The 22890-nt window shown below is 42.2% G+C and overlaps 1 protein-coding gene across 2 annotated transcripts in view; it reads left to right on the top strand.

Annotated features, from left to right (window-relative positions):
- Nucleotides 1-22666, top strand: part of PAIP2B (poly(A) binding protein interacting protein 2B) — a 46084-nt gene extending 23418 nt beyond the window's left edge. For both annotated transcript variants that reach the window (XM_086323836.1, XM_086323835.1), the window contains exons 2-4: nt 13787-13935; nt 15834-16010; nt 16972-22666. In XM_086323836.1, the coding sequence (XP_086179962.1) occupies nt 13795-13935; nt 15834-16010; nt 16972-17028 (375 nt within the window). In that variant the 5' untranslated portion in view covers nt 13787-13794 and the 3' untranslated portion in view covers nt 17029-22666. The remainder of the gene's footprint in view (nt 1-13786; nt 13936-15833; nt 16011-16971) is intronic.
- Nucleotides 22667-22890: the final 224 nt, after the last annotated feature.

Genomic DNA, 22890 nt, shown 5'->3' with positions numbered 1-22890 from the left:
TGTTCCATCCCTTTACTTTCAGTCTGTATGTTGCTTTAGGTATGAAGTAAATCTCTTGTAGGCAGTATATGTATGTGTGAAAGTGAAGTCACTCAGTCATGTCTGAGTCTTTGTGACCCCATGGACTGTAGCCTACTAGGCTCCTCTGTCTGTGGGATTTTTCAGGCAAGAGTAGTGGAGTGGGTTCCCATTTCTTTCTTCAGGGGATCTTCCCAACCTAGAGATTGAACCTGGGTCTCACCCATTGCAGGCAGACACTTTACTGTCTGAACCACCAGGGAAGCCCATATATATAACCCTGGTCTCCCACATTGCGGGCAGATTCTTTACCATCTGAGCCACAAGGGAAGCCCAAGAATACTGGAGTGGGTAGCCAGCCCTTCTCCAGAAGATCTTCCCAACCCAGGAATCCAAACTGGGTTTCCTGCATTGCAGATGGATTCTTTACCAACTGAGCTATTTTGGAAGCCTATAGGTCTTGTTTTTATAGTCCATTCAGCCACTCTTTGTCTTTTGATTGGAGTCTTTAGTCTCTTTACATTAAAGTAATTATTGATAGATATGTATTTATTGCCATTTTATTGTTTGTATTTGTAGTTCCTTTTTTTTCTTTTATTTTGCTTTTGTTCTCTTCTCTTGTGTGGGCTTCCCTGTTGGCTCAGCTGGTAAAGAATCCACCTGCAATGCTGAAGACCTGGGTTCGATCCCTGGGTTGGGAAGATTCCCTGGAGAAGGGAAAGGCTACCCACTCCAGTATTCTGGCCTGGAGAATTCCAGGGACTGTATATAGTCCATGGGGTCACAAAGAGTCAGAGGTAACTGAGCAACTTTTACTTTCACTTGTGATTTAATGACTGTTTTAGTGTTGCATTTGAATTTTTTCTCTTTCTTATGTGTGTATCTATTATAGATTTTGGGTTCATGGTTACAGTGAGGTTTATTTATAGCAATATGTTTATTTATTTTAAGTTGCCAATCTCTTAATTTCAAGCACATATTAACAACTCTGCATTTTAACTCCCTTCTCCTCATGATTACTCTTTTTGTCATCATGTTTTACCATTTTGTTTTGTGACTCCTTTAATTGAAGATATAGATGATTTTACTAGTTTTATCCTTTAACCTTCCTACTAACTCTGTATGTAGTTAAATTTACTACCTTTATTGTATATTTGACTTTACCAGTGAGCTTTTTTCTTTCCTAGTTTTCAGACTTCTAGTTGTGGCCATTTCTTTTTTGCTTAGAGAAGTCCCTTGAACATTTCTTGTAAAGCTGGTTTGATAGTGCTGAAATCTTTTAGCTTTTGCTTCTTTTAAAACTTCTGAGGACTTCCCTGGAGGTGCACTGCAAAGGAATCTGCCTACCAATGCAGGGGACCATGGGTTTGATCTCTGGTCCAGGAAGATTCCACATGCCGCAGAGCAACTAAGCCCATGTGCCACAACTGCTGAGCCTGTGCTCTGGAGCCTGTGAGCCACGTTTACTGAGCCCCCATGCTGCAACTGCTGAAGCCTGTGTGCATAGAGCCTGTGCTCCACAACAGCAATGAGACGGCTTCCCAGCTGGTGCTAGTGGTAAAAAAAAAAAAAAAAAAGCTCACCTGCCAGTGCAAGAGACTTCAGAGATGCGGGTTCAGTCCCTGAGTTGGGAAGATCCCCTGGAGGAGGAAATGGCAACACACTCCAATATTCTTGCCTGGAGAATCCCTTGTACAGAGGAGCCTGGCAGGGCTACAGTCCATAGCATCCCCAAAGAGTCAGACACAACTGAAGCGACTTAGCACAGATGCACTGCGATGAGAAACCCGTGCACTACAACAGAGAGTAGACCCTGCTTGCCCCGACTAGAGGAAGCCCACATTTAACGGTGAAGACCCAGTGCAACCAAAAGTAAATACATTTGAAAAAAGTTTTCATCTCTTCGTCAAATCTGAATGAAAGCCTTCCCAGGTGGAGTATCCTTGGCTATAGGTTTTTCCCTTTTATCTCTTTAATTATATTGTGCCAGTCCTTTCTGGCCTTTAGAGTTTCTGCTGAAAATTCAGCTGACAGCCTTATGGGCGTTACCATATATGTAACTCATTGCTTTTCCCTTGCTGCTTTTAATATTTTATCTTCATCTTTAATTTTTGCCATTTTAATTACAGTGTGTCTTGGTGTGGCCCTCTTTGAATTGATCCTGCTTGGCACTCTGTTTCCTGGACCTGGCTGTCTGTTTCCTTTATAGGTTAGGAAAGTTTTCAACTATTATGTATTCAAATATGTTCTCTGCCCCACTCATCAGGCAACTTTTAACAATCTTATGCCCTTTTGTCTTTATGACTCTTTGTTTTCCTTGCAACACTCTTTTTCAGTTCAGTTCAGTTGCATAGTCATGTCCGATTCTTTGTGACCCCATGACTGCAGCACACCAGGCTTCTCTATTACCAACTCCCCAGAGCTTGCTCAAATTCATGTCCATCGGGTCGGTGATGGCATCCAGCCATCTCATCCTGTCATCCTCATCTCCTCCTGTCTTCAATCTTTCCCAGCATCAAGGTCTTTTCAGATGAGTCAGTTCTTCACATCAGGTGGCCAAAGTATTGCAGTTTCAGCTTCAGCATCAGTCCTTCAGATGAATATTCAGGGTTGATTTCCTTTAGGATTGACTGGTTTGATCTCCTTGAAGTCCAAGAGACTCTCAAGAGTCTTCTCCAACACCACAGTTCAAAAGCATCAGTTCTTCAGCGCTCAGCTTTCCTTATAGTCTGACTCTCACATCCATACATGACTACTGGAAAAACCATAGCTTTGAGTAGATGAACCTTTGTCGGCAAAGTAATGTCTCTGCTTTTTAATATGCTGTCTAGGTTGGTCATAGCTTTTCTTCCAAGAAGCAAGCATCTTTTAATTTCATGGCTGCAGTCACCATCTTCAATGATTTTGGAGTCCAAGAAAATAAAATCTCTCACTGTTTCCCCTCTTTTGGGGTTACCCAAATCTGTGGTTCCTGAATTCCAATTCTTAAGATCCCAAATAAACTCATTTCTTATTTGCAGCCTCCTGCGTTGTTTTTGGGTGACAGCGTATATTTAAAATTTATAAAATTACTTTCTATAGTGCTTGCTGCTGCTTCTGCTGCTGCTGAGTCGCTTCAGTCATGTCCAACTCTGTGCAACCCCATAGACGGCAGCCCATCAGGCTCCACCGTCCCTGGGATTCTCCAGGCAAGAGCACTGGAGTGGGTTGCCATTTCCTTCTCCAATGCATGAAAGTGAAAAGTGAAAGTGAAGTCGCTCAGTCGTGTCCGACTCTTAGCGACCCCATGGACTGCAACCTACCAGGCTCCTCCATCCATGGGATTTTCCAGGCAAGAGTACTGGAGTGGGGTGCCATTGCCTTCTATAGTGCTTATGTAGCTTTTAAATGTGTGTATATGTTATATGTACACACACATATAATAGAAAAATTAGAAGAGAAAACAGAAGCAAAGTTCTAGAGTTAGAGTTTGGTAGGTTTATCCAGCATCTGTTGGGACAGGGAGACTTAACATTCCTGCCCCAGGGAAGTGAAAATCTGCCATAGAGTTAGAGTGTTTCATGGAGTAAGGCTTTGTAATGGATTAAATGTCTCTCCCAATGTGCTTCCCTTGCTCTGACTTTATGCTCATCATCCATTCTTAATTCGTAATTCTCTTTTACTATAATTAACTGTTACTGATTAAGAATCCTAGGCATTTAGATTTTGAATCATTGGAATGTATTAACTATTCAAAAGAATAAACAAGTAAGTATCTCTTCCTACCTTCCCCTAGCCTGTACTATCAGCTTGTCCTTCTTTCTCCTTTATTTCTAGCCTGTCCCTCTCCACTAGACTCCTTCTATGAACATTTAAACATGTTCTGGGCTCTCCACTCCTTAAAAGTAAAGTTTCCAGGGACCTTCCATCCCTCTAGTTCCTGTTCATTCCTCTTCCTTTCCTTGGCACCTGGCCCCTTGAAAGAGTTTTGATTACTTCCTGTCACCTGCAATTCATATCTCATCCATTTTACTTTCTCCCTCATCTCTGTTTAAGGATCCTGCTTTCATTGTTGTCATAAGAGATCTCCATGGTCCTAAATTCTGTAGACACTTCTCAGCCTTCCTTTTGACCTTGCATCCCTGGTGGCTCAGCTGGTAAAGAATCCGCCTGCAATGTGGGAGAACTGGGTTCTATCCCTGGGTTGGGAAGATCCCCTGGAGAAGGGAATGGCTACCCATTTCAGTATTCTGGCGTGGAGAATTCCATGAACTGTGTATAGTCAGTCCATGGGGTCACAAAGAGTCAGACACGACTGAGTGACTTTCCCTTTCACTGAGCGACTTTCACTTTTCACTTCAGCCTTCAACATACCTGCCTTACTGGGTGTATCGGTCCTCTGTATCTAATGTGGCTGCTGCTGCTAAGTCACTTCAGTCGTGTCTGACTCTGTGCAACCCCATAGACGGCAGCCCACCAGGCTCCCCCGTCCCCGGGATACTCCAGGCAAGAACACTGGAATGGGTTGCCATTTCCTTCTCCAATGCCTGAAAGTGAAAAGTGAAAGTGAAGTCGCTCAGTCATGTCTGACTCTTCTCGACCCCATGGACTGCAGCCTACCAGGCTCCTCCATCCATGGGATTTTCCAGTCAAGAGTACTGGAGTGGGGTGCCATTGCCTTCTCCTGTCTAATGTGGCCAATTACCACAAACTAGAGGCTTAAAACAACATGAATTTTTTCTCTTACCATCTGGAGGCTAGAAGTCAAAAATTAAAAGTCAAGAAAAAAAAATCAGGTTGGACTGTCTCTCTCTGGAGTCTGCAGGGGAGAATCTGTTCTTTGCATGTTCAACTTGTGGTGCCTGTAGGCGTTCCTTGACTTGTGGCCCCACCACTCCAATCTCTGCCTCCCCAGTCACATTGCCTCCTTTTCTTCGTGTCAAATCTGCTTTTCTCTTACAAGACACTTACCATTGGATTTAGGGCCTCCTGGGATAATGCAGGATGATCTACTTATCTCAAGGTCCTTAATTTAGTTACAAAGACCGGTGTTCTAAATAATGTAGTCTTCACAGATTCTCGGGATGAGAATCTGAACATATCTTTTTGGGGGCTACCTTTCAACTCACTATAAGTGAAGGGTTCTGTCTTCCCTTGATTTCTGTGATGTCACGCTCTTCTAGTTTCCGTCTCAGTCTCCTCTTCTATCTCCTTGTCTTATCTGACTTTGCCCTCTCTCCCTAGGCAATATTCTAGGCCCATGACTTCGGTTACCATGTAGGTAGACGACTATTCCAAATTTCTATATTTAGTCATACCTCTCCTATTGATGCATACAAACAACCTACTTATGTCACCATTTGAGTGTTTCAGAGGTTTTACACATTTAATGTGTCCAGTATAGAACTCATCACCCTTTGTACCTCGAATCCCCATCCCCACCCAAGAAAACTCTGCCCTTTCCGTGGAGTTCCCTAGCTCAGCGAGTGACATTGCTCCTCCCCCAGTTGTTTGTGCCAGAGTCATCCCTGATACCTGCCTCGCCTTGTCTCCCCGCATCCAGTTCCTCCCCAGAAAAGCCTAAAATAGCTTTGGAATCTACTCTCTTCTTACTGCCATTGTGCTAGTTTAAGCAGCTACCTTTTGTTTTTCATCTGGGTTAGTGCATTAGCTACCTTACTGGTCCCCCATTATCCTCTCTCAGTCTCTCCAATCCATTTTCCATATGGCAGCCTGAATAACCTCAAAATATGAATTGAGTCATGTCACTGTGCTGCCGAGAACCGTTTTCAGTGGCTTTCATTGCTTTTCGGATGATCTCCAAAATTCTTCATGTAGCCTCTGATGTCTTAGATGATCAGGTCCATCTGCCTCTGCAACCTCATCTCTCTTCCTTGGCCGTTCTCCGACTGGTTCTCCTTTGACTCTTAAACTATATGCGTACGTACCTTCTTATAGTTCTTGAGAGTTCCCTCCTGCCTCTGAATCTTTGCACATGGTTTTCCCTCTCTTCCTTCCTGCTAGCTAACAAATTTTTCAGGTATCAATCTAAGTGTTGCTTGTTCAGGGAAACCCTTCCTAGCCATCCCCCACTCCTGAACTAGATTGGGTCTTCCTGTCTTGTAATAGTCCCTTTTTCCTCTCCTTTTAATTTAATACTAATTATTCTTAACTATTTGCTTATCTCTCTCCTGAGAGAATGTAAACACCGTCAGTGAAACAACTGTGTACCTTGTGAAAATAGCTGTCAAGCACAGGGCTGAGGGTAGACACACAGATTCTAGTGAGTGAGTGCATCTAATGACCTGAGTTATTAAGATGTAACTGGGAAAGACCAAAGCCTGAATCTAGTGGCAACATGTTTGAAGTAAAATAACATGTAAAACTGTTACCCACAATGTTTAATTTTTCAAATGGTATTCACTAGACTGAATTGTGATGCTGGAGAATTTAGAGTCCCCTGGACTGCAAGGGGATCAAACAGTCAATCCTAAAGGAAATCAACCCTGAATATTCATTGGAAGGATTGATGCTGAAGCTAAAGCTCCAATCCTTTGGCCACCTGATATGAAGAGCTGGCTCATTGGAAAAGACCCTGATGCTGGGAAAGATTGAAGGCAGGAGGAGAAGGGGGCGGCAGAGGATGATATGGTTAGATAGCATTACCAACTCAGTGGACATGAATTTGAACAAACTCTAGGAGATAATGAAGGACAGAGGAGACTGGCTTGCTGTAGTCCATGGTGTCACAAAGAGTCAGACACGACTTAACGACTGAACAACAACCACCAGACTGAATGAAGTTAACAAAACTATAGAAACATAATAGTAGAGACTAGTTTTAATATAAACTACTCAATAGACTTTTTCCCAATAATTGAGTCAATAGTTCCAAGTATTCTTGACAGTCAAGTTGTTATCCTGGGCATAATCTAGTTTTAGCTTCTGAAAAAAAAATCTCATCTAGGTTCAAAAAAAATAGCCAAGTTTTGGATTGGAAAAATTGTTGGATCTGAAAGTTGTGGTTTTTCAAAGTGTTGAACTGATGAAGTATGTATTCTGGAAATATCCTAGGTATATTAAAAGTCTTGAAGTTCTTTGTGGTTGGGAACCAAGACCTCTATTTCAAGCCAAGTATCTTAAACACAAACTCTTGACCGAGGTAAAGTGCTAAATCATATGCTTGGCAGGAGCTTAGCATTTCTGTTTTGACTACATGCTTTACCATCTTCAGCCAAATGACAATCATTATTTTCTATTTTCAGCATGTTTGCCACACATATAAGAGGGAAAGTGAGATGGAGGCGGGGAATGAGTTTCAAATAGTTCTTAGATTTCTTTTTTTTTTTTTTTTTTAAGTTGGGATCTGTATATTTTTTTAAATTTAATTTAATTTTTAAACTTTACAATATTGTATTGGTTTTGCCAAATATCGAAATGAATCCGCCACAGGTATACATGTGTTCCCCATCCTGAACCCTCCTCCCTCCTCCCTTCCCATACCATCCCTCTGGGTCGTCCCAGTGCACCAGCCCCAAGCATCCAGTATTGTGCATCGAACCTGGACTGGCGACTCGTTTCATATATGATATTATACGTATTTCAATGCCATTCTCCCAAATCATCCCACCCTTTCCCTCTCCCACAGAGTCCAAAAGACTGTTCTATACATCAGTGTCTCTTTTGCTGTCTCGTATACAGGGTTATTGTTACCATCTTTCTAAATTCCATATATATGCATTAGTATACTGTATTGGGACGTGAGTCTGAGTGAACTCCAGGAGTTGGTGAGGGACAGGGAGGCCTGGCGTGCTGCGATTCATGGGGTCGCAAAGAGTCGGACACGACTGAGCAACTGATCTGATCTGATCTGATCTGATACTGTATTGGTATTTTTCTTTCTGGCTTACTTCACTCTGTATAATAGGCTCCAGTTTCATTCACCTCATTGGAACTGATTCAAATGTATTCTTCTTAATGGCTGAGTAATACTCCATTGTGTATATGTACCATAGCTTTCTTATCCATTCATCTGCTGATGGACATCTAGGTTGCTTCCATGTCCTGGCTATTATAAACAGTGCTGCGATGAACATTGGGGTACACGTGTCTCTTTCAATTCTGGTTTCCTCAGTGTGTATGCCCAGCAGTGGGATTGCTGGATCATAAGGCAGTTCTATTTCCACTTTTTTAAAGAATCTCCACACTGTTCTCCATAGTGGCTGTACTAGTTTGCATTCCCACCAACAGTGTAAGAGGGTTCCCTTTTCTCCACACTCTCTCCAGCATTTATTGCTTGTAGACTTTTGGATCGCAGCCATTCCGACTGGCGTGAAATGGTACCTCATTGTGGTTTTGATTTGCATTTCTCTGACAATGAGTGATGTTGAGCATCTTTTCATGTGTTTGTTAGCCATCTGTATGTCTTCTTTGGAGAAATGTCTATTTAGTTCTTTGGCCCATTTTTTGATTGGGTCATTTATTTTTCTGGAATTGAGCTGCAGGAGTTGCTTGTATATTTTTGAGATTAGTTGTTTGTCAGTTGCTTCATTTGCTATTATTTTCTCCCATTCTGAAGGCTGCCTTTTCACCTTGCTAATAGTTTCCTTTGTTGTGCAGAAGTTTAACAAGTGGTGCTGGGAAAACTGGTCAACCACTTGTAAAAGAATGAAACTAGAGCACTTTCTAACACCATACACAAAAATAAACTCAAAATGGATTAAAGATCTAAACGTAAGACCAGAAACTATAAAACTCCTAGAGGAGAACATAGGCAAAACACTCTCTGACATACATCACAGCAGGATCCTCTATGACCCACCTCCCAGAATATTGGAAATAAAAGCAAAAATAAACAAATGGGACCTAATTAAACTTAAAAGCTTCTGCACAAATAGTTCTTAGATTTCTTAATGCAGTTTAGATACAGACCAGACATCAACTCCTTTATGTGCTATTGAGGTCTAGTTCTTGAAGAACTCCTCAAACAATGACCCGCTTCAGACTACACGTTTGTCTTCTTAATAGATGAGTGGCAACTGGTGGTTTGTATGGCAGAGCTAGATGTCCGTGTTTACTGAATACCTGTGTTATTTATTTATTATTATATAAGAACTTACCCCAAAGTTTAGCAGGCTAAAACAATAAACATTTAGTATCACAGTTCCTATGGGTCAGCCCAGCTGGGTGCTCCCACCTCAGGATCTCATAAAGTTCAAGTGGTTGACTGGAATGGCTGTCTCATCTGAGGACTTAATGGTGGGAAGATGACCTTCGAAACTTGCATGCTTGTTAACAAGACTGAGTAACTGGGAATTCCCTGGCGGCCCAGTGGTTAGGACTTGGCTTTTTCACTGCTGGGGTCCTCAAATTCAATCCCTTGTTGGGGAACTAAGATTCCACAAGCCAAGCAGAGCTGCCAAAAAACAAAAAAAAAAAATTGAATTCCTAGTCACATGGCCCTCTCCATAGTGTAGCTGACAACATAGCAGCCATTCTGATTTGTGGTCCCACTTTTGTAACCAAGTATTTTCCCCATCTCTGGAAGCTTTGGGGACATTTTATTTGTCTCCACTAGACTAGAATTTCACAGTGATGTGACTTGGTGTGGGAGGATCAAAGTCATGAACATGAAATATCAAAATAAGATGGTTAGAGAAACACTGTGCTTTTGGAAGGCAAGCATGATGGATGGTGAGCTGGAGAGGAGCTGGAAACAGAGAATGTTACATGCAACTTTGGAAACAGGACAGTCAAGGAAGTTACAGGCGATGGTCCCATCTTACCTGCTGTCTTCCCCAAGTTGGATGGCATTTCCCACGTGTCTTACCTAGGATTTACCATTCTTCAGCAAAACCTCCCCATGCTCACCCCATTGCTAATGTCAAGAGGCATATTAAACACCAGGTGTCACTGTCACACAGTGGGCCCACAAACCAGTGTTGTTATTGAACCAACCCAGCAACTCAGTTTGCTTAACCGCTGAACCAGTATCTTCTTTGGTCTTTAGCACTGTCTGGGTGTTTTTTTTTTTTAAAGTGAGGTTGGACAGAATATGTACCTTAAGTTATAGCATAAATATGAAATTTCTTTATAAATTGTTAAGCACGATACAAATTAAGCTCTTGGGTTGCTGCTGTTTAGAGAAACCAAACTTCCCAATTGTTTGGAAAAGGTGGAATGGTATAAAATACAAATCAACACTATGTAACCTACTATGGGGAGAACAATTTTTCTAGTATTGACTGTCCCAATCACAGTGATTTTTACTTTTCTAAAGTGTTTGTGTTAAAAATTAAAAAAAAAAAAACTTTACAAAATGTTTACGTTAAATTAGATAATATCCCCATGTTGAGTTTGTGGTAATTTTTCCATTCCCTTTCTCATGAACAGGTATATCCTGCAATGTATTCCCTGTGCTCTGCCTTTCTCTTGAATTAGGATTATTCTGTTCTTTCTTCCTCTGCTTTCCTTTTCTCCTGATGGCCATGGGCACTCAGGATTTATTTTGGTGGAAAATGGAGCTCTGATTCTCTGCTGGTGACTTACATAATGTGGGGAGAAATCACTGTGTTGATAGTAAGTGAAGTGAAGTGAAGGTCGCTTAGTCATGTCCGACTGTTTGTGACCCTATGGACTATACAGTCCATGGAATTCTCCAGGCCAGCATACTGGAGTGGGTAGCCTTTCCCTTCTCCAGGGGCTCTTCCCAACCCAGGGATTGAACCCAGGTCTCCCACATTGCAGGCGGATTCTTTACCAGCTGAGCCACCAGGGAAGCCCAAGAATACTGTGGTAGGTACCCTGTGCCTTCTCCAGGGGGTGTTCCTGACCCAGAGATCAAACTGGGGTCTCCTGCACTGCAGGCAGATTCTTTACCAACTGAGCTATGAGAATAGTAAGCAACTGCCAAATGAACCTTTGGAAAGTGCTGTGTAATCTGCTATCCATCAAGGTTCAAGACCTGTTAAGTCTCTGATTAGGAATACCTGTTTACTCAGTTGCCCTGATGTTCAGAACATACTTGCTTCTATCATTGTTATGCTGAAAATGGAAGTGGTAAAAATAAAAACTGGTTTCCCCCCTTTTATAGCCTTATGGGATTATTATTCTGGAGCGGTATTTGAAATAATCATTGATTTCTTTTGTCTCTGTCTAAAATATATTAAATGATATATTTCATACTAGGTGCCCTAATTAAACCAAGAGTGAATTACATGGGTTCTGTCTTAAATTCTCTTTGAACTATCGATGAATTATTTTTCCATCTTTTTTATACAGTTTTATTTACTGGGTCTCCATTGCTGCGCACTGGCCTTTTCTCTAGTTGGGGTATGCAGGGCTTCGTACTGCTGCTTCTCTTGTTGGGAGCACGGGCTCTCGGGCACGTGGGCTCGGCAGGTGTGGTTCCCAGGCTCTAGACCACAGGCTCAGTAGTTGCAGTGCATGGGCTCGGTTACTCCACAGCACGTTGGATCTTCCCAGAGCAGGGATCGAAGTGTCCCCTGCATTGGTAGGCGGATTCTTTACCACTGAGCCACCAGGGAAGCCCATATTCTTATTACTCTTCATAATTGTATTTAGTCTTTTAAAATTATATTTTCTAATGTTCATAACAGGTTTGAAAATTGAAAAGCCTTCTGGATACACTTTTAGTGTATCCAGAAGCAGAGAAGAACTTTTTCATGAATGTTACCAAGACAGAAATAAGTGAAAAATAATGTATTAAAACTTAAAGATGCCCCAGGGAGCGCTGGGGAGAGGACTGAGCTGAGATTGAAAGGAGACAGGCTAGAAAGGGAAAATTGCCTAAGCACGATGATCCATGGGTATTTATGAAGTTCCTAATATTGAGGAAGATTACAAAATATAAAAACTTTTCATCTTGTGTTTCAGGAGTTGAGAATCTAATTAAGAGAAAAATTATACATATGAAACAGAATAGTTAAGTAGTATTAACACCATGCGCATTACCTACAAGAGCTTAGGGGAGGTACTATAGAGCATAAAGAGTACAATGTTTTGTTTTGGTTTTTTAATTTTTATTTATTTTTGGCTGTGCTGGGTCTTCATTGCTGTGCCCAGGCTTTCACTAGTTGCAGCGACTGGGGCTACGCTTTAGTTTCGGTACAAGGGCCTCTCACTGCAGCTTATCTTGTTGCAGAGCACGAGCTCTAGGCGCTTGGGCTCAGTAGCTGTGGTGCGGGGGCTTAGTTGGTCCATAGCATGTGGGATCTTCCTGAACCAGGGGTCATGCCTGTGTCCCCTGCATTGGCTGGCAGATTCTTCACCACTGTACCACCAGGAAAGTCCGACAACTGTTTGTGAAGAATGGTTAAATTTTAAATAAATAAATACATACATTTAAATAAATAAATACATTCCAAATGATAGCAAGCATACCAAAATGAATTTGGAAGCCAAAAGAATACTCGAGTGCAGATGAACAGGCAGTTACATAATACCAGCGGGAATTTAAACGCTATGGCAGCTTGGCAGTAAATCACAAGCCTTAAACAAACATTCTTTCCTATATGGCAGTTCTATTTTTAGGAATTATCTTAAGAAAATCATTAGAGAAAATGAACACAAGAAGTTCATCCCACCTTTATAATACAGAAATGTTGGAAACACACCAATTGACAGAATGTCTATATTAATATGGAAATGAGAAAGAGCAAATGATGGAGCATCATGCTCTTACCATAAGAATGGGTGCTTGGGGAATGGGTGTGTGTATATGTGTCTGTATGTACATAGGGGAAGTCAGCAAGCTTATATCCACCACATTGTGAATCATTTTTAACTCTATATAGTTAGACAGCTGATGACCTTACTTTTTTCCATTTTGCTTTCCAATGTGATAAACATGTATTATTTTTTGAAATAGGTTTTAAAGAAAAACAGAGCTTAATAAGAATCAGAATAGGGACTTCCCTGGTAGTCCAGTGGCTAAGCTTCTGTGCTTCCAGTGGAGGGGGCCTGGGTTCAATCCCTGGTCAAGGAACTAGATCTCACATGCTGCAGCTGAGAGCTCACATGCTGAAACTAAAGATCCTGCGTGCCACAGCTAAGACTCAGCACAAGCAAAAATAAATAAATAAATTAAAAAGAGAAGAAAACAAAAGAAAAAAAATCAGGATAAGGGTCAACTGTTTACAATGTTTATTAAGAATGTATTTTTTTCTACCTATTTAAATGTTAGGGAAGCTATGATCTTGGTTAGGTTCTAGAACTTACAGAAATTTGACTTGAAAAGGTCCCCTCCCACCCAGCACCCATCCCACTTGCCTGCTGCTGCTGCTGCTGCTGCTGCTAAGTCACTTCAGTCGCGTCTGACTCTGTGTGACTCCATGGACGGCAGCCCACCAGGCTCCCCCATCCCTGGGATTCTCCAGGCAAGAACACTGGAGTGGGTTGCCATTTCCTTCTCCAGTGCATGAAAGTAAAAAGTGAAAGTGAAGTCGCTCAGTCGTGTCCTACTCTTAGCGACCCCATGGACTGCAGCCCACCAGGCTCCTCCATGCATGGGATTTTCCAGGCAAGAGTACCATAGTGGGGTGCCATTGCCTTCTCCATCCCACTTGCCTATAAAGGCTAACTGAGCTGAGATGTTTTTTCTTTTAACTCTTAAAGAATTGTGCATCTGTATAGGTAACTAGTTACAGACTAGCATTTTCTGTTTATCTGTAGTTAATAACTTTGATTTAGAACATCAGAAGCATCTGGAAGAATCTTTTCATGTCCTTGATCCGTGTATCATTTTATCCTTTCTTTTGCTCCTGTGTAGGTTCTGTCATGATGAATGGATCCAGTGTGGCGAATACATCACCCAGTGTAAAATCCAAAGAGGACCAGGTGTTAAATGGGCATGATGAGAAGGAAAACCCATTTGCAGAGTACATGTGGATGGAGAATGAAGAGGATTTCAACAGACAGGTAAAGAAGTGAAAGGCTAATGATACATGTAGTTCAACAGCTATATTTTACCATCAGTCTGTCAAAAGAGAAATGTATTCATTGGCTTTAGAATAACTTGAAAATACGTAGACGCTTGGTCAGGGCTGACCAAAAAGCAACTTCAGTTGCTAAGAGACCAAATTGAAGATACCTTGGAGGACAATATTGAAATTTTTCTATCATGCTAATTAAAAGAGGATCCAATGCCATGGTGTTCTGATGTAGGCTCCTGGGAAACAGCAGACCAGCCTGGCATGCCCCAAGTAGGAACTCAGGGACTGGCAGAATGCAAGTCTGAGATAGAGAGTGTATTTGGTGGGGAAAGGCTAGATTGCTTCCACAAAGATCCAGCAGTAACCAATTGTCTTATATCTCTGTGGTTTTAACAGCCCCAGGTCAGCACTCCAGGTAAACAGGTGACTCTGCAACCACTTGATGCCTTCCATCATGATGCCCTGCCACTCCCAGGGCATTTGGCAACTGTAGGATAACTGGAAGTCAAGCCATAGGAAGGGGAGAGAGCCAAATGTTAAGGCAAAGGGTCTCCTTTTAACCAAATGATGCCAGAGTGCTCACATCCCTTCTTGGGGACATTATGTGATTATAGTTACATGGCCATATCCAGCATGGGAGACAGGAGATTCGATTTTAACTGAACAACTGGTGCTTTGGGGAGATGGAAATGAGTTTAGGAAAGAGCCAGGAGTTTCCACCTCTGTGGCTCACTGTGGTATGATCTGTGTGAACAGTTCATAGACCATGCTTCCTATGACACCCCTGGGCCCAGGTGACTGCTTCTGTGGCTTGTGCCTGTGAATAAGGGTAGACTTAATATGGAAGAGCATGTTGTTATGCTCTCAGGGAGAGTTAGGGCAGATCCTGAGCAGTCATGTTAAATCTTGTAGTTTGGAAATATTTTCAGTTGTTATTTTAAGTACTTTGTAACTAATTTACTTGAGATTAAAAAAATAAAAAGTATAGTTAATTGTAATGTTGAAATCGTATGTTTAAGTCTTGCTACAAGTGACTTTTCCTTTGGATTCAACTATATTGGCTAGTTTGGGTGATTGTTTTTGCTTGACCAGCCCTCTGGTGGCGGCATACGAGCTGTGAATCAGTCACCAGGCAGCCTGCAGGAAGGGGATGGCCAAACATGAAGCGGGAGGCCTGTGAAAATCACACTAATCTCCAGAGTGAAGCATACTCTTTACCAAGAATTAACAGGGTCTACAAAGAAGTATAAAATATCCTTGCTATGTATAAGACACTCTTTTTCAGAAATATGCAAGTTGTTTAAATATTTGTATTATTTCTTCTTGTTTTGAAAGAATTTTCTACTGGTATGCCAGAACGTGTTCTTTATATCTTTCTAAGGTTCTGAAAGTATTTTTCTCCCGAAGGGGCTTTATTACTAGAAAAGTGGGCCAGAAGCTGGGAGTTGGTTTTGGTTTAATCTCCACTGTCCAGGTAGTAGTCTAGATACATAGTTCCTGAACCCTTTTCATACTTGTAAAATGGGAAATTTAAGAGCTGCCTCTCAATAAGATTGAAAAAAAAATGTCAAGCTTTAAAGTGATTTTCTGTTAAGTGCCATATGAGTGAAAAATATCTGTGTCATGTATTAGATCTGTGAAGACTGGAATTTCTGCTATTTGGACTATTTCCTGTCTTATTTTTTATGGAATTTGATTGAAAATACTAAAAGTTATATTTTTTTCTAGCCTTTCATTAGAAGCATCGTAGTTCTTCGTAGATCTCATACAAGATCATTCTTAGTTGCAAAGTAATAACCTCTGAAAGAAAGAGGTAGAAAAAAACTAGAAAGTTTGAGTCCCACTGGGACAGTTAAGTCTGAGCTCTTCTGCTTTGCTTGCCAGGTGGAGGAGGAGCTGCAGGAGCAAGAATTCTTGGACCGCTGCTTTCAGGAGATGTTGGACGAGGAAGACCAAGACTGGTTTATTCCATCACGAGACCTGCCTCAGGCCATGGGACAGTTGCAACAACAGTTAAATGGACTGTCCGTCAGTGATGGTCGTGATTCTGAAGATATTTTGGTAAGAGCATACATAGTTCCACATGTGACATAGTGAAAAGAATATAGGATTTGGAGCCACGTCTCTCTTTTTGGCCCAACAACCTTGGGCAAGCTTTGGCGCCCTCTGAGTCACTGTTTCTTCCCTCACCACCTGGGCATTAACAGGGGGTGCATTGAAGACGCACTGCACCTCTTAAAGCACTGTGGAAATGTGATTGCTGCAGCATCACCAACTTTCATTTTCTCCAGTGGGATTTTCAAAACAGAATTGGGATTAAGGATAAAAATTTGAACATGGAAGACGTTTGGTTTCAAATTATCATTTGCTGTTGTCCTTATCTTTTACTGTCCCTCAAATCTGTATTTATAGTTTTGAATGATTCTGTTATAAAAACTGGAAGGAATATACTTCTAAGAGACTGTTTTCCACTTATAATTAGAAGACCAGATAAATGAATTCCCTGCCTTCCATGTTTACTTAATGTCAGAATTCCATAAGCGACATTGTTCGTGCACAGTTCATGTCTGAATGATTTTGCCTGGCAGTTTGCTGAGGTTTTAGATCAAGATCATGTGAATCAAGAGAGTAGATAACCAAAGAGAGGATAGACAAAAATAATATAGGGATTGTGGTAACCAACCTAGTTTGATGGAGTACTCTGATTTTCATTGAGTTAAGGTACTTATGAACTAAAAAATTATTTTTTGAGTCCAGGTTAACAAGCCTCTAATGAAAGCATCATGAAGGGAACAGGAGTCTAAAGCAGGGAGGAGAAAATGAGATTAGCAGGGCTGAGTCCATCAGGAGCCACTGAGAACAGTCCAGGAATAACTGCCTGAGTTGCAAGGAATTCTGTTTTTTTCTCTCCTTTGGGCTGAGAGGAAGAAATTGGTAATAACAGAAGCAAGGAGAAAATAAATTTTAAAGTGCTATAGTGCAGCTTGTCTTGGGATTTATTATCTCTTGGTTCTTATTTCAGAGCAAAAGTAACCTGAATCCGGATGCCAAGGAATTTATACCAGGAGTGAAGTACTGAGCTGACAGAAAGCTTTGAGGAGGACTTGTGTGTCCCCACATCTGGGGACAGCGCTGCACAAGAAGGCGGAGCTGAAGAGGGGGGTGGGGTGGGCAGGGGGTGCGCAGCGGGGAAGGGAACAGTGGTTCAACTTGACACTGTGACTAGAGTAACTGATGTGCTCAGTCTTTCTCTACAAGCCTCTGAGTATTTCTCTTTTGTTCTACTGACTTTCATTTGAAGCAATTTCCTATTATTTTTATTAGCTTTCGATTTAGGGAAATTGCAGTCTTTCCCCATGCCCTCATCAAGAATGTTCTGCTGTGTGTGTTTAAAAGAATAAGCTGACCAAGAAAATCTGGGTGTTTACAAATGCCCTACCCACCCTGCTGTCTACTTACCAAGGGCAATGAACACCTGGAGCACTACATATTCAGTCTGTTGCGCTGGATGGGAAGAGGGACAGTTGGAAGAAGCAGGTTTTGTAAACCAGAGTACTCAGCTCCCCAACCCCTGGGGGTTTCCTGCAATGTGCTGGGATTACCACTGGCCTGCTGAGCCCGTGTCTCCTTGCCTGAACCCTATTCAAGAAAACACAGGCTTAAAAGTACTGGTTTACCAGTACTTTAGATGGTTGATAAACCGACTTTCATCAGCCATCTTTTGGAGGACTGGGATGGTGGTGTCACTTGAGTCATTGATTTACTGTTGACCTACTCTTAAGCCTCTGTTTATGGCTGCCATCAGACTCATTATTTACAAGGCATAAGAGTTCTAGGGTGGATTTGCCACCTCGTCTCTCATGGTGTCTAATCCCCTGTCTCCTTTCTGCCCTGAACTCTATTCTGTTTTTAAGAAGAGACTGTTACCAAAGGTGTGTGAGAGGCATGCGGTGCTGGCCATCGGCTTCAGTCTGGAGAGATCATCCTTGAATCCTGATAGTTATCATCTTAAATTTATTTTGACAGTTTTTTCCTAGCCCTGTGAAGACTTGGTCCACCTGTATCTTCCTTTCCTTAGAAAGATTGTGTACTTTTATAAGTCCATGTATTTTTCAGAACACTAGCAAGAAGCTCCATTCACAGTTTGATGCTTCTCCCCACCTTACAGAATTATGCAAAAGAACTCTAGAAAAGCCTAGGAGAGTGAGTCCCGCTTGACCCTGTGACTGTGTGACGCACCGGGACAGTTTCAGCAGTTATAAAGTTTTGCTGTTTCCACACACCCAGCTTTTTGAGTTTTCTGGGTTGAACTTTCTGGGTATATTCTTTTCCTGCCCACAGGTCACAGGTGTTTTGGTTATTGTTGTTGTTGATACTCATAAGGAACTAAATTGGGCACCAGGATATGCCTTTGTGTGCTGGAGAGGTTGGTGGCAGAGTCAGGTCTTAAAAAGAGCGTGTCTGGTCCTGGCCATTCTCCCAGGATGGGCAAGGACTGGCAGGGGCCTGAGGAGAACAGTGGCCCGTCTGTATGACCGCCACTGTCTTGTATGACAAGCGTGTCAGGAAAAGATCATGGAACTTGAATAAAGTCTGTAAATTCAGTATGTGTTTATGGGACAGAGGTTGGAAGGAAAGGAGTAGGGTCTGGAAAACTTAAGAATTTCTCCTTTCTCTTACGAGGTCCCTTGCTGACTTTTCTAACAGCCACAGGTTAATGTCAGATTGAAAATATGAACCCATATTTCCAGATGGGCTCCTGAATTCACAAAGCCTCTACCTTGACAGAATGGAACTCTTTTAACTTGTGTTCAGGGAGGGCTACAAATAAAGAAACGTCTTAATTCCAGCTTCAGCTTTCAGCTGGAATGGTTGCCTCTGATAAGGCGAGGACCTTGGAAGTGTAGAAACAAAGGTCTCTTTCTTCCAGGACTGCTGTTCCTCCTTCAATCTGCATTAACTTGTCCAAGCTCGGAATTCTAAAGGCTGCTCAAAGTGTGTTGGGATTGCAGCAGGAGCCGTTTTCTAGACCATGGTGTCTCCATCACAGAGAGGACCGCGGATTCTTTCTTATGTGGCTTCTGGTCTAGGAAGTCCTTCAGGGATCTGCATCAAGGGTCCTCATCCTGACGAAGGCGTGCCCTTCTGACACCTAGGCTAAGCTGTTAGGTTGGTCCAAGTGGCTTGCTTCCCCTTCTGCTGTGGGTTTCATCTTAGATGTCAGCATGGTTTCACAAGGCGTATTTGGTCAGGACTAAGAAAGCTTCCTGCCAGATAAGCAGTGGAACCTGAGGACTGGCCTTTCCAGTCCTGTTGAGACACAGTGTGCTGACCCCGGGATCAGGAAGCGGCTAGCAGGGTGACCACCTTTTTAATGTGTGTGTTTGTGCTTCTAGTGGTTCCCCTTCATTCTGACTTTTCTCCATCTATTTTATGTTGCGAGGTGGGAGCACTGTCGTCACCCAGACCACGGGTCCAGCTGTAGGCCGTTTGCCACCTCCTTAGCAGGAAACGCATGTGGGTCTTCCTGGGTCTTCAGTGAAGAAAGGCTGGACTCAGACTTTTCCTCATAGGAGAGATTACGGATGCAAGCCAGACTAGATACCATTACCTTTTCAGGATGAGGCTGGTATTATTTTAAGTGATGATTTTGATGTTGAATTTAAGCCACTATTCTTTTTTTGGCACCTGGAAGTTTAAGTATAGAAACAGAACATGTATTTTTAACAATTGCTAATTCTGACTAGTCCCAGTCTTATTTTATTAGTGATTGATTTTGTGGTTATTGGACTCTTAAACTCCAAAACGAAAAGTATTTTATCTCTTGCTCTTCAAGGAGAAAAAAACAAAAGAAATGCCTTTTAGTTTCTCTAGCCCTTTGAACTGCAACAGAGAATTTGATGGACATAGCTAGGCCTGAGCAGCTGCAGCTTTGGGTCTTTGGGCCAGTTTCTGACTGCAGCAGTTGATTTTAGGGTATTACATAAGGTCAAACCCCTAAAAATTGTAAGGAAAAGGCTGGACCTTTGCAGCACCTTTAGTTTCCAAAGTCAAAACAGCTTGGGTCTCTCTTATTAAAGTTACAATGCTAATTATGACTTTAAAGTGTTTTTAGAGGTAATCAGCATTTTTCAAATTGTGTATTACTATAATGGCAAAGTTCTGTCTTGTGTTGGGAGATGCTGGGAGGTAAGGTCAGTCAAACACTTTGACCTCAGAGTGTAAATTCATGTATGTCAGGGAGGAAAGTTGTGTGAAGAAGTAGCCAAAGGAAACTGCATTAGTGCTGCTGCAAAGCCAGTATGTAAACACCAGGAGCCCAGGACTCTACACTGCTGAGATGGGAGGGGGCACGTGTTCTTCACTAAGGGTCCTGGCATCACGTTTAATGGTGTTGTTTGATTTGGATTATGTTGATGTATGAGCTCAGCCAGAGACCTGACAGTTTTGACCAAGATTTGGAGAGCATTTGGGAAAGACTGTATATCCCTGGCCACTCTCTTCCAGAGTAGATGTAGAGCTCATGAGTTTGGGAAGTGGGTGGAGAGCAGGAGGACTGACTGAGGTCTGGTGAGCATCAGGAGTGTTGGTTTCCCCTCCCTTTGCCCACAGTCACCTGTGTGAACCATGTGAATCGTTTCCCCTCTCATTGCCCACACAGATTGTTAGTTCTCCTGGTCCCCGTGTGGTACAGTGTACTTTCTGCAGCCACTGCCCTGCTGCCTTGCAGATTTCATCCACAGGCTTGGTTAGTCACAATTTAGTAAAGTTTTTTCCCCTCTGTTTTTAATCTTCTATTTCTCCCATCTTGAAGCTGCCATTAGTGACAAAGGACGGAGGAATAGGAGGCTGACCCAGGGACACATTCAGGCTTCCTACACGGCCTCTGTACCTGGCTCACTACATCCTGTGTTCACACTACTTGTGTGTATGTGCTAAGTCACCTCAGTTGTGTCCGACTCTTTGCAGTCCTATGGACTATAGCCCACCAGGCTCCTCTGTCTATGGGATTTGCCAGGCAAGAATACTGGAGTGGGTTGCCATTTCCTCCTCCAGGGGATCTTCCCAGCCTAGGATCGGACCCAAGTCTCTTTACCACACTAGCTCCACCTGGTCTCACTGCCCAATCCTCCATAGCTATCCACAGTCCAGATTTTGCTGGGGGAGGTGGGGTGTCATACACTGGGACAGCTAACTACACTGATCTCTACAGGGTGTTACAGGTTCATCACCACACCCCCAGGGGACAGAAGAGAACTCTACAAAGGAACAGATGCACCATCTTCAAAGAAAAAGGCCCTTTATGTTTTGTTATCAGGAGTCTCATTTATGAGGTCTGCTGAGCTTTCTTTCCCAGTCCTACCTTACTGGCTCCCTTTTAATATTGTAAATAGTAAGGAAAATGTTTTCACTCTGTAACTCAACACTAATTGAGAATCCTCTCTTGTTGATTGTGGGCCTTCGGAAATGTTTAATGCTTGTTGGGTGGTTTGCAAGACAGGGACTTTTTTTTTTTAACACCTTTATTGAGGCATGTTATCATAAAGTTCGTCTATTTCAAGTGTACAAGTCAGTGATTTTAATAACTTCCTGAGTGGAACAGACATACAATTCTGTTTTAGAACCTTTGCATCCCCCTTAATAAGATCCTTCATGTCTATTTACATGGTACCCACGGTACTTGCCTAGCTCTAGGCAACCACTAATCTATTACTATAAATTTGCCTTTTCTGGACATAATCTCAATGGAATCATACAATCTGGTCTCTTGTATCTGGCTTTCTTCATTTAGTGTATTTTTGAGGTTAATCCATGACATATAATTTATGTTACTGGTTTGTTCTTTACTGCTAAATAATATTCCATTGATGGATATACCACATTTTGTCAGCAGGGAGTCTTACTAAACTTGGATTTCAACCTCTTGGGGTCCAAATGGAACCCTGAGAACACAGGACTCATGGGGGAGCTGCTGTGCATGTCAAAGGAACTGCGTGTCAGAACCAGCTCCGTCAGCAGCAGCTCCACAAGGAGCCTGAACTGCTGCAGAAATTTTTACAATTTTGCATCTTATTTTTTGTATGAAACTTTCATGCTGTCTATGTCAGCACAGATAATTAACAGCATCTGATAATTAACAAGTTCATGAGCATGTGTTTGAGCGGAAAGAAATGAAACCATCAATACTGTGTTGGATATTTTTTTCTCCTCAGCTAGACAGAGAAATCTCTGAACTTTCTAAACAATGTTATTTCCATTACAAAGCTGAACATGTGTTACGATCACGCCGCCTTTGTTGGATCGAGTTAGAAGAGGACAGCCAGCAGAGGAGGCCAAGAGGAGAATGGGAGTGAACTCTGTGGTGCATCCCAGCGGGTCTGTGCACGGCCCACGGGTCTGCTGCTGTGGGTGGTGAAGTGCTGACGGTGCCAGGGCAGCTCAGCACCTCCAGCAGGCCCGGGCCTGGACTTTGGACCTTTTCCCCTATTTCTCAGGTGTTTAAAAGCTGTTTCTGTTCCTTCTTTTCCTATGTATACATTACATGGTAGTTGTTAGTACTTCTTTGTGGGAGGGGCAGAGCTTTAAAATTGAAGAAAATAATTTTCATAAAAATATCAAAAATGGAAAAAAGTTACTTTTTAAAAAATCTGCTATACAAAGTGGCAGCTGTTGAAAATCTATCTCATTAAAATGAGAATAAAATGCATTTGCTGGCAGTCGTACTGTTTTTCCTTCAGTGGGGTCATTATATTAGAGGAGGATATGTGTATGTGATTTTTGTCTCAATATGAATCAGTTTTAGTCGCACAATCTTCCACTCTAAAATGTGTTACAAAGTATTCAAAGCATTGTCTTGGAAGTTAGACCTGAGTGAATCCCATCTCCATCACTTCGTGCCTCTGGCCTGAACCTGTTTATCTGTCAAGGTATAACACCTTCT

This window comes from Bos grunniens, chromosome 11 (assembly GCF_055505025.1).
Source record: "Bos grunniens cultivar Pamir isolate PY7600 chromosome 11, Bosgru_T2T1.0, whole genome shotgun sequence".
In the NCBI taxonomy this organism is placed as follows: Eukaryota; Metazoa; Chordata; class Mammalia; order Artiodactyla; family Bovidae; genus Bos; species Bos grunniens.
Note: the sequence above shows the minus strand (reverse complement) of the source record. Positions and strands in the feature narration are given on the sequence as shown.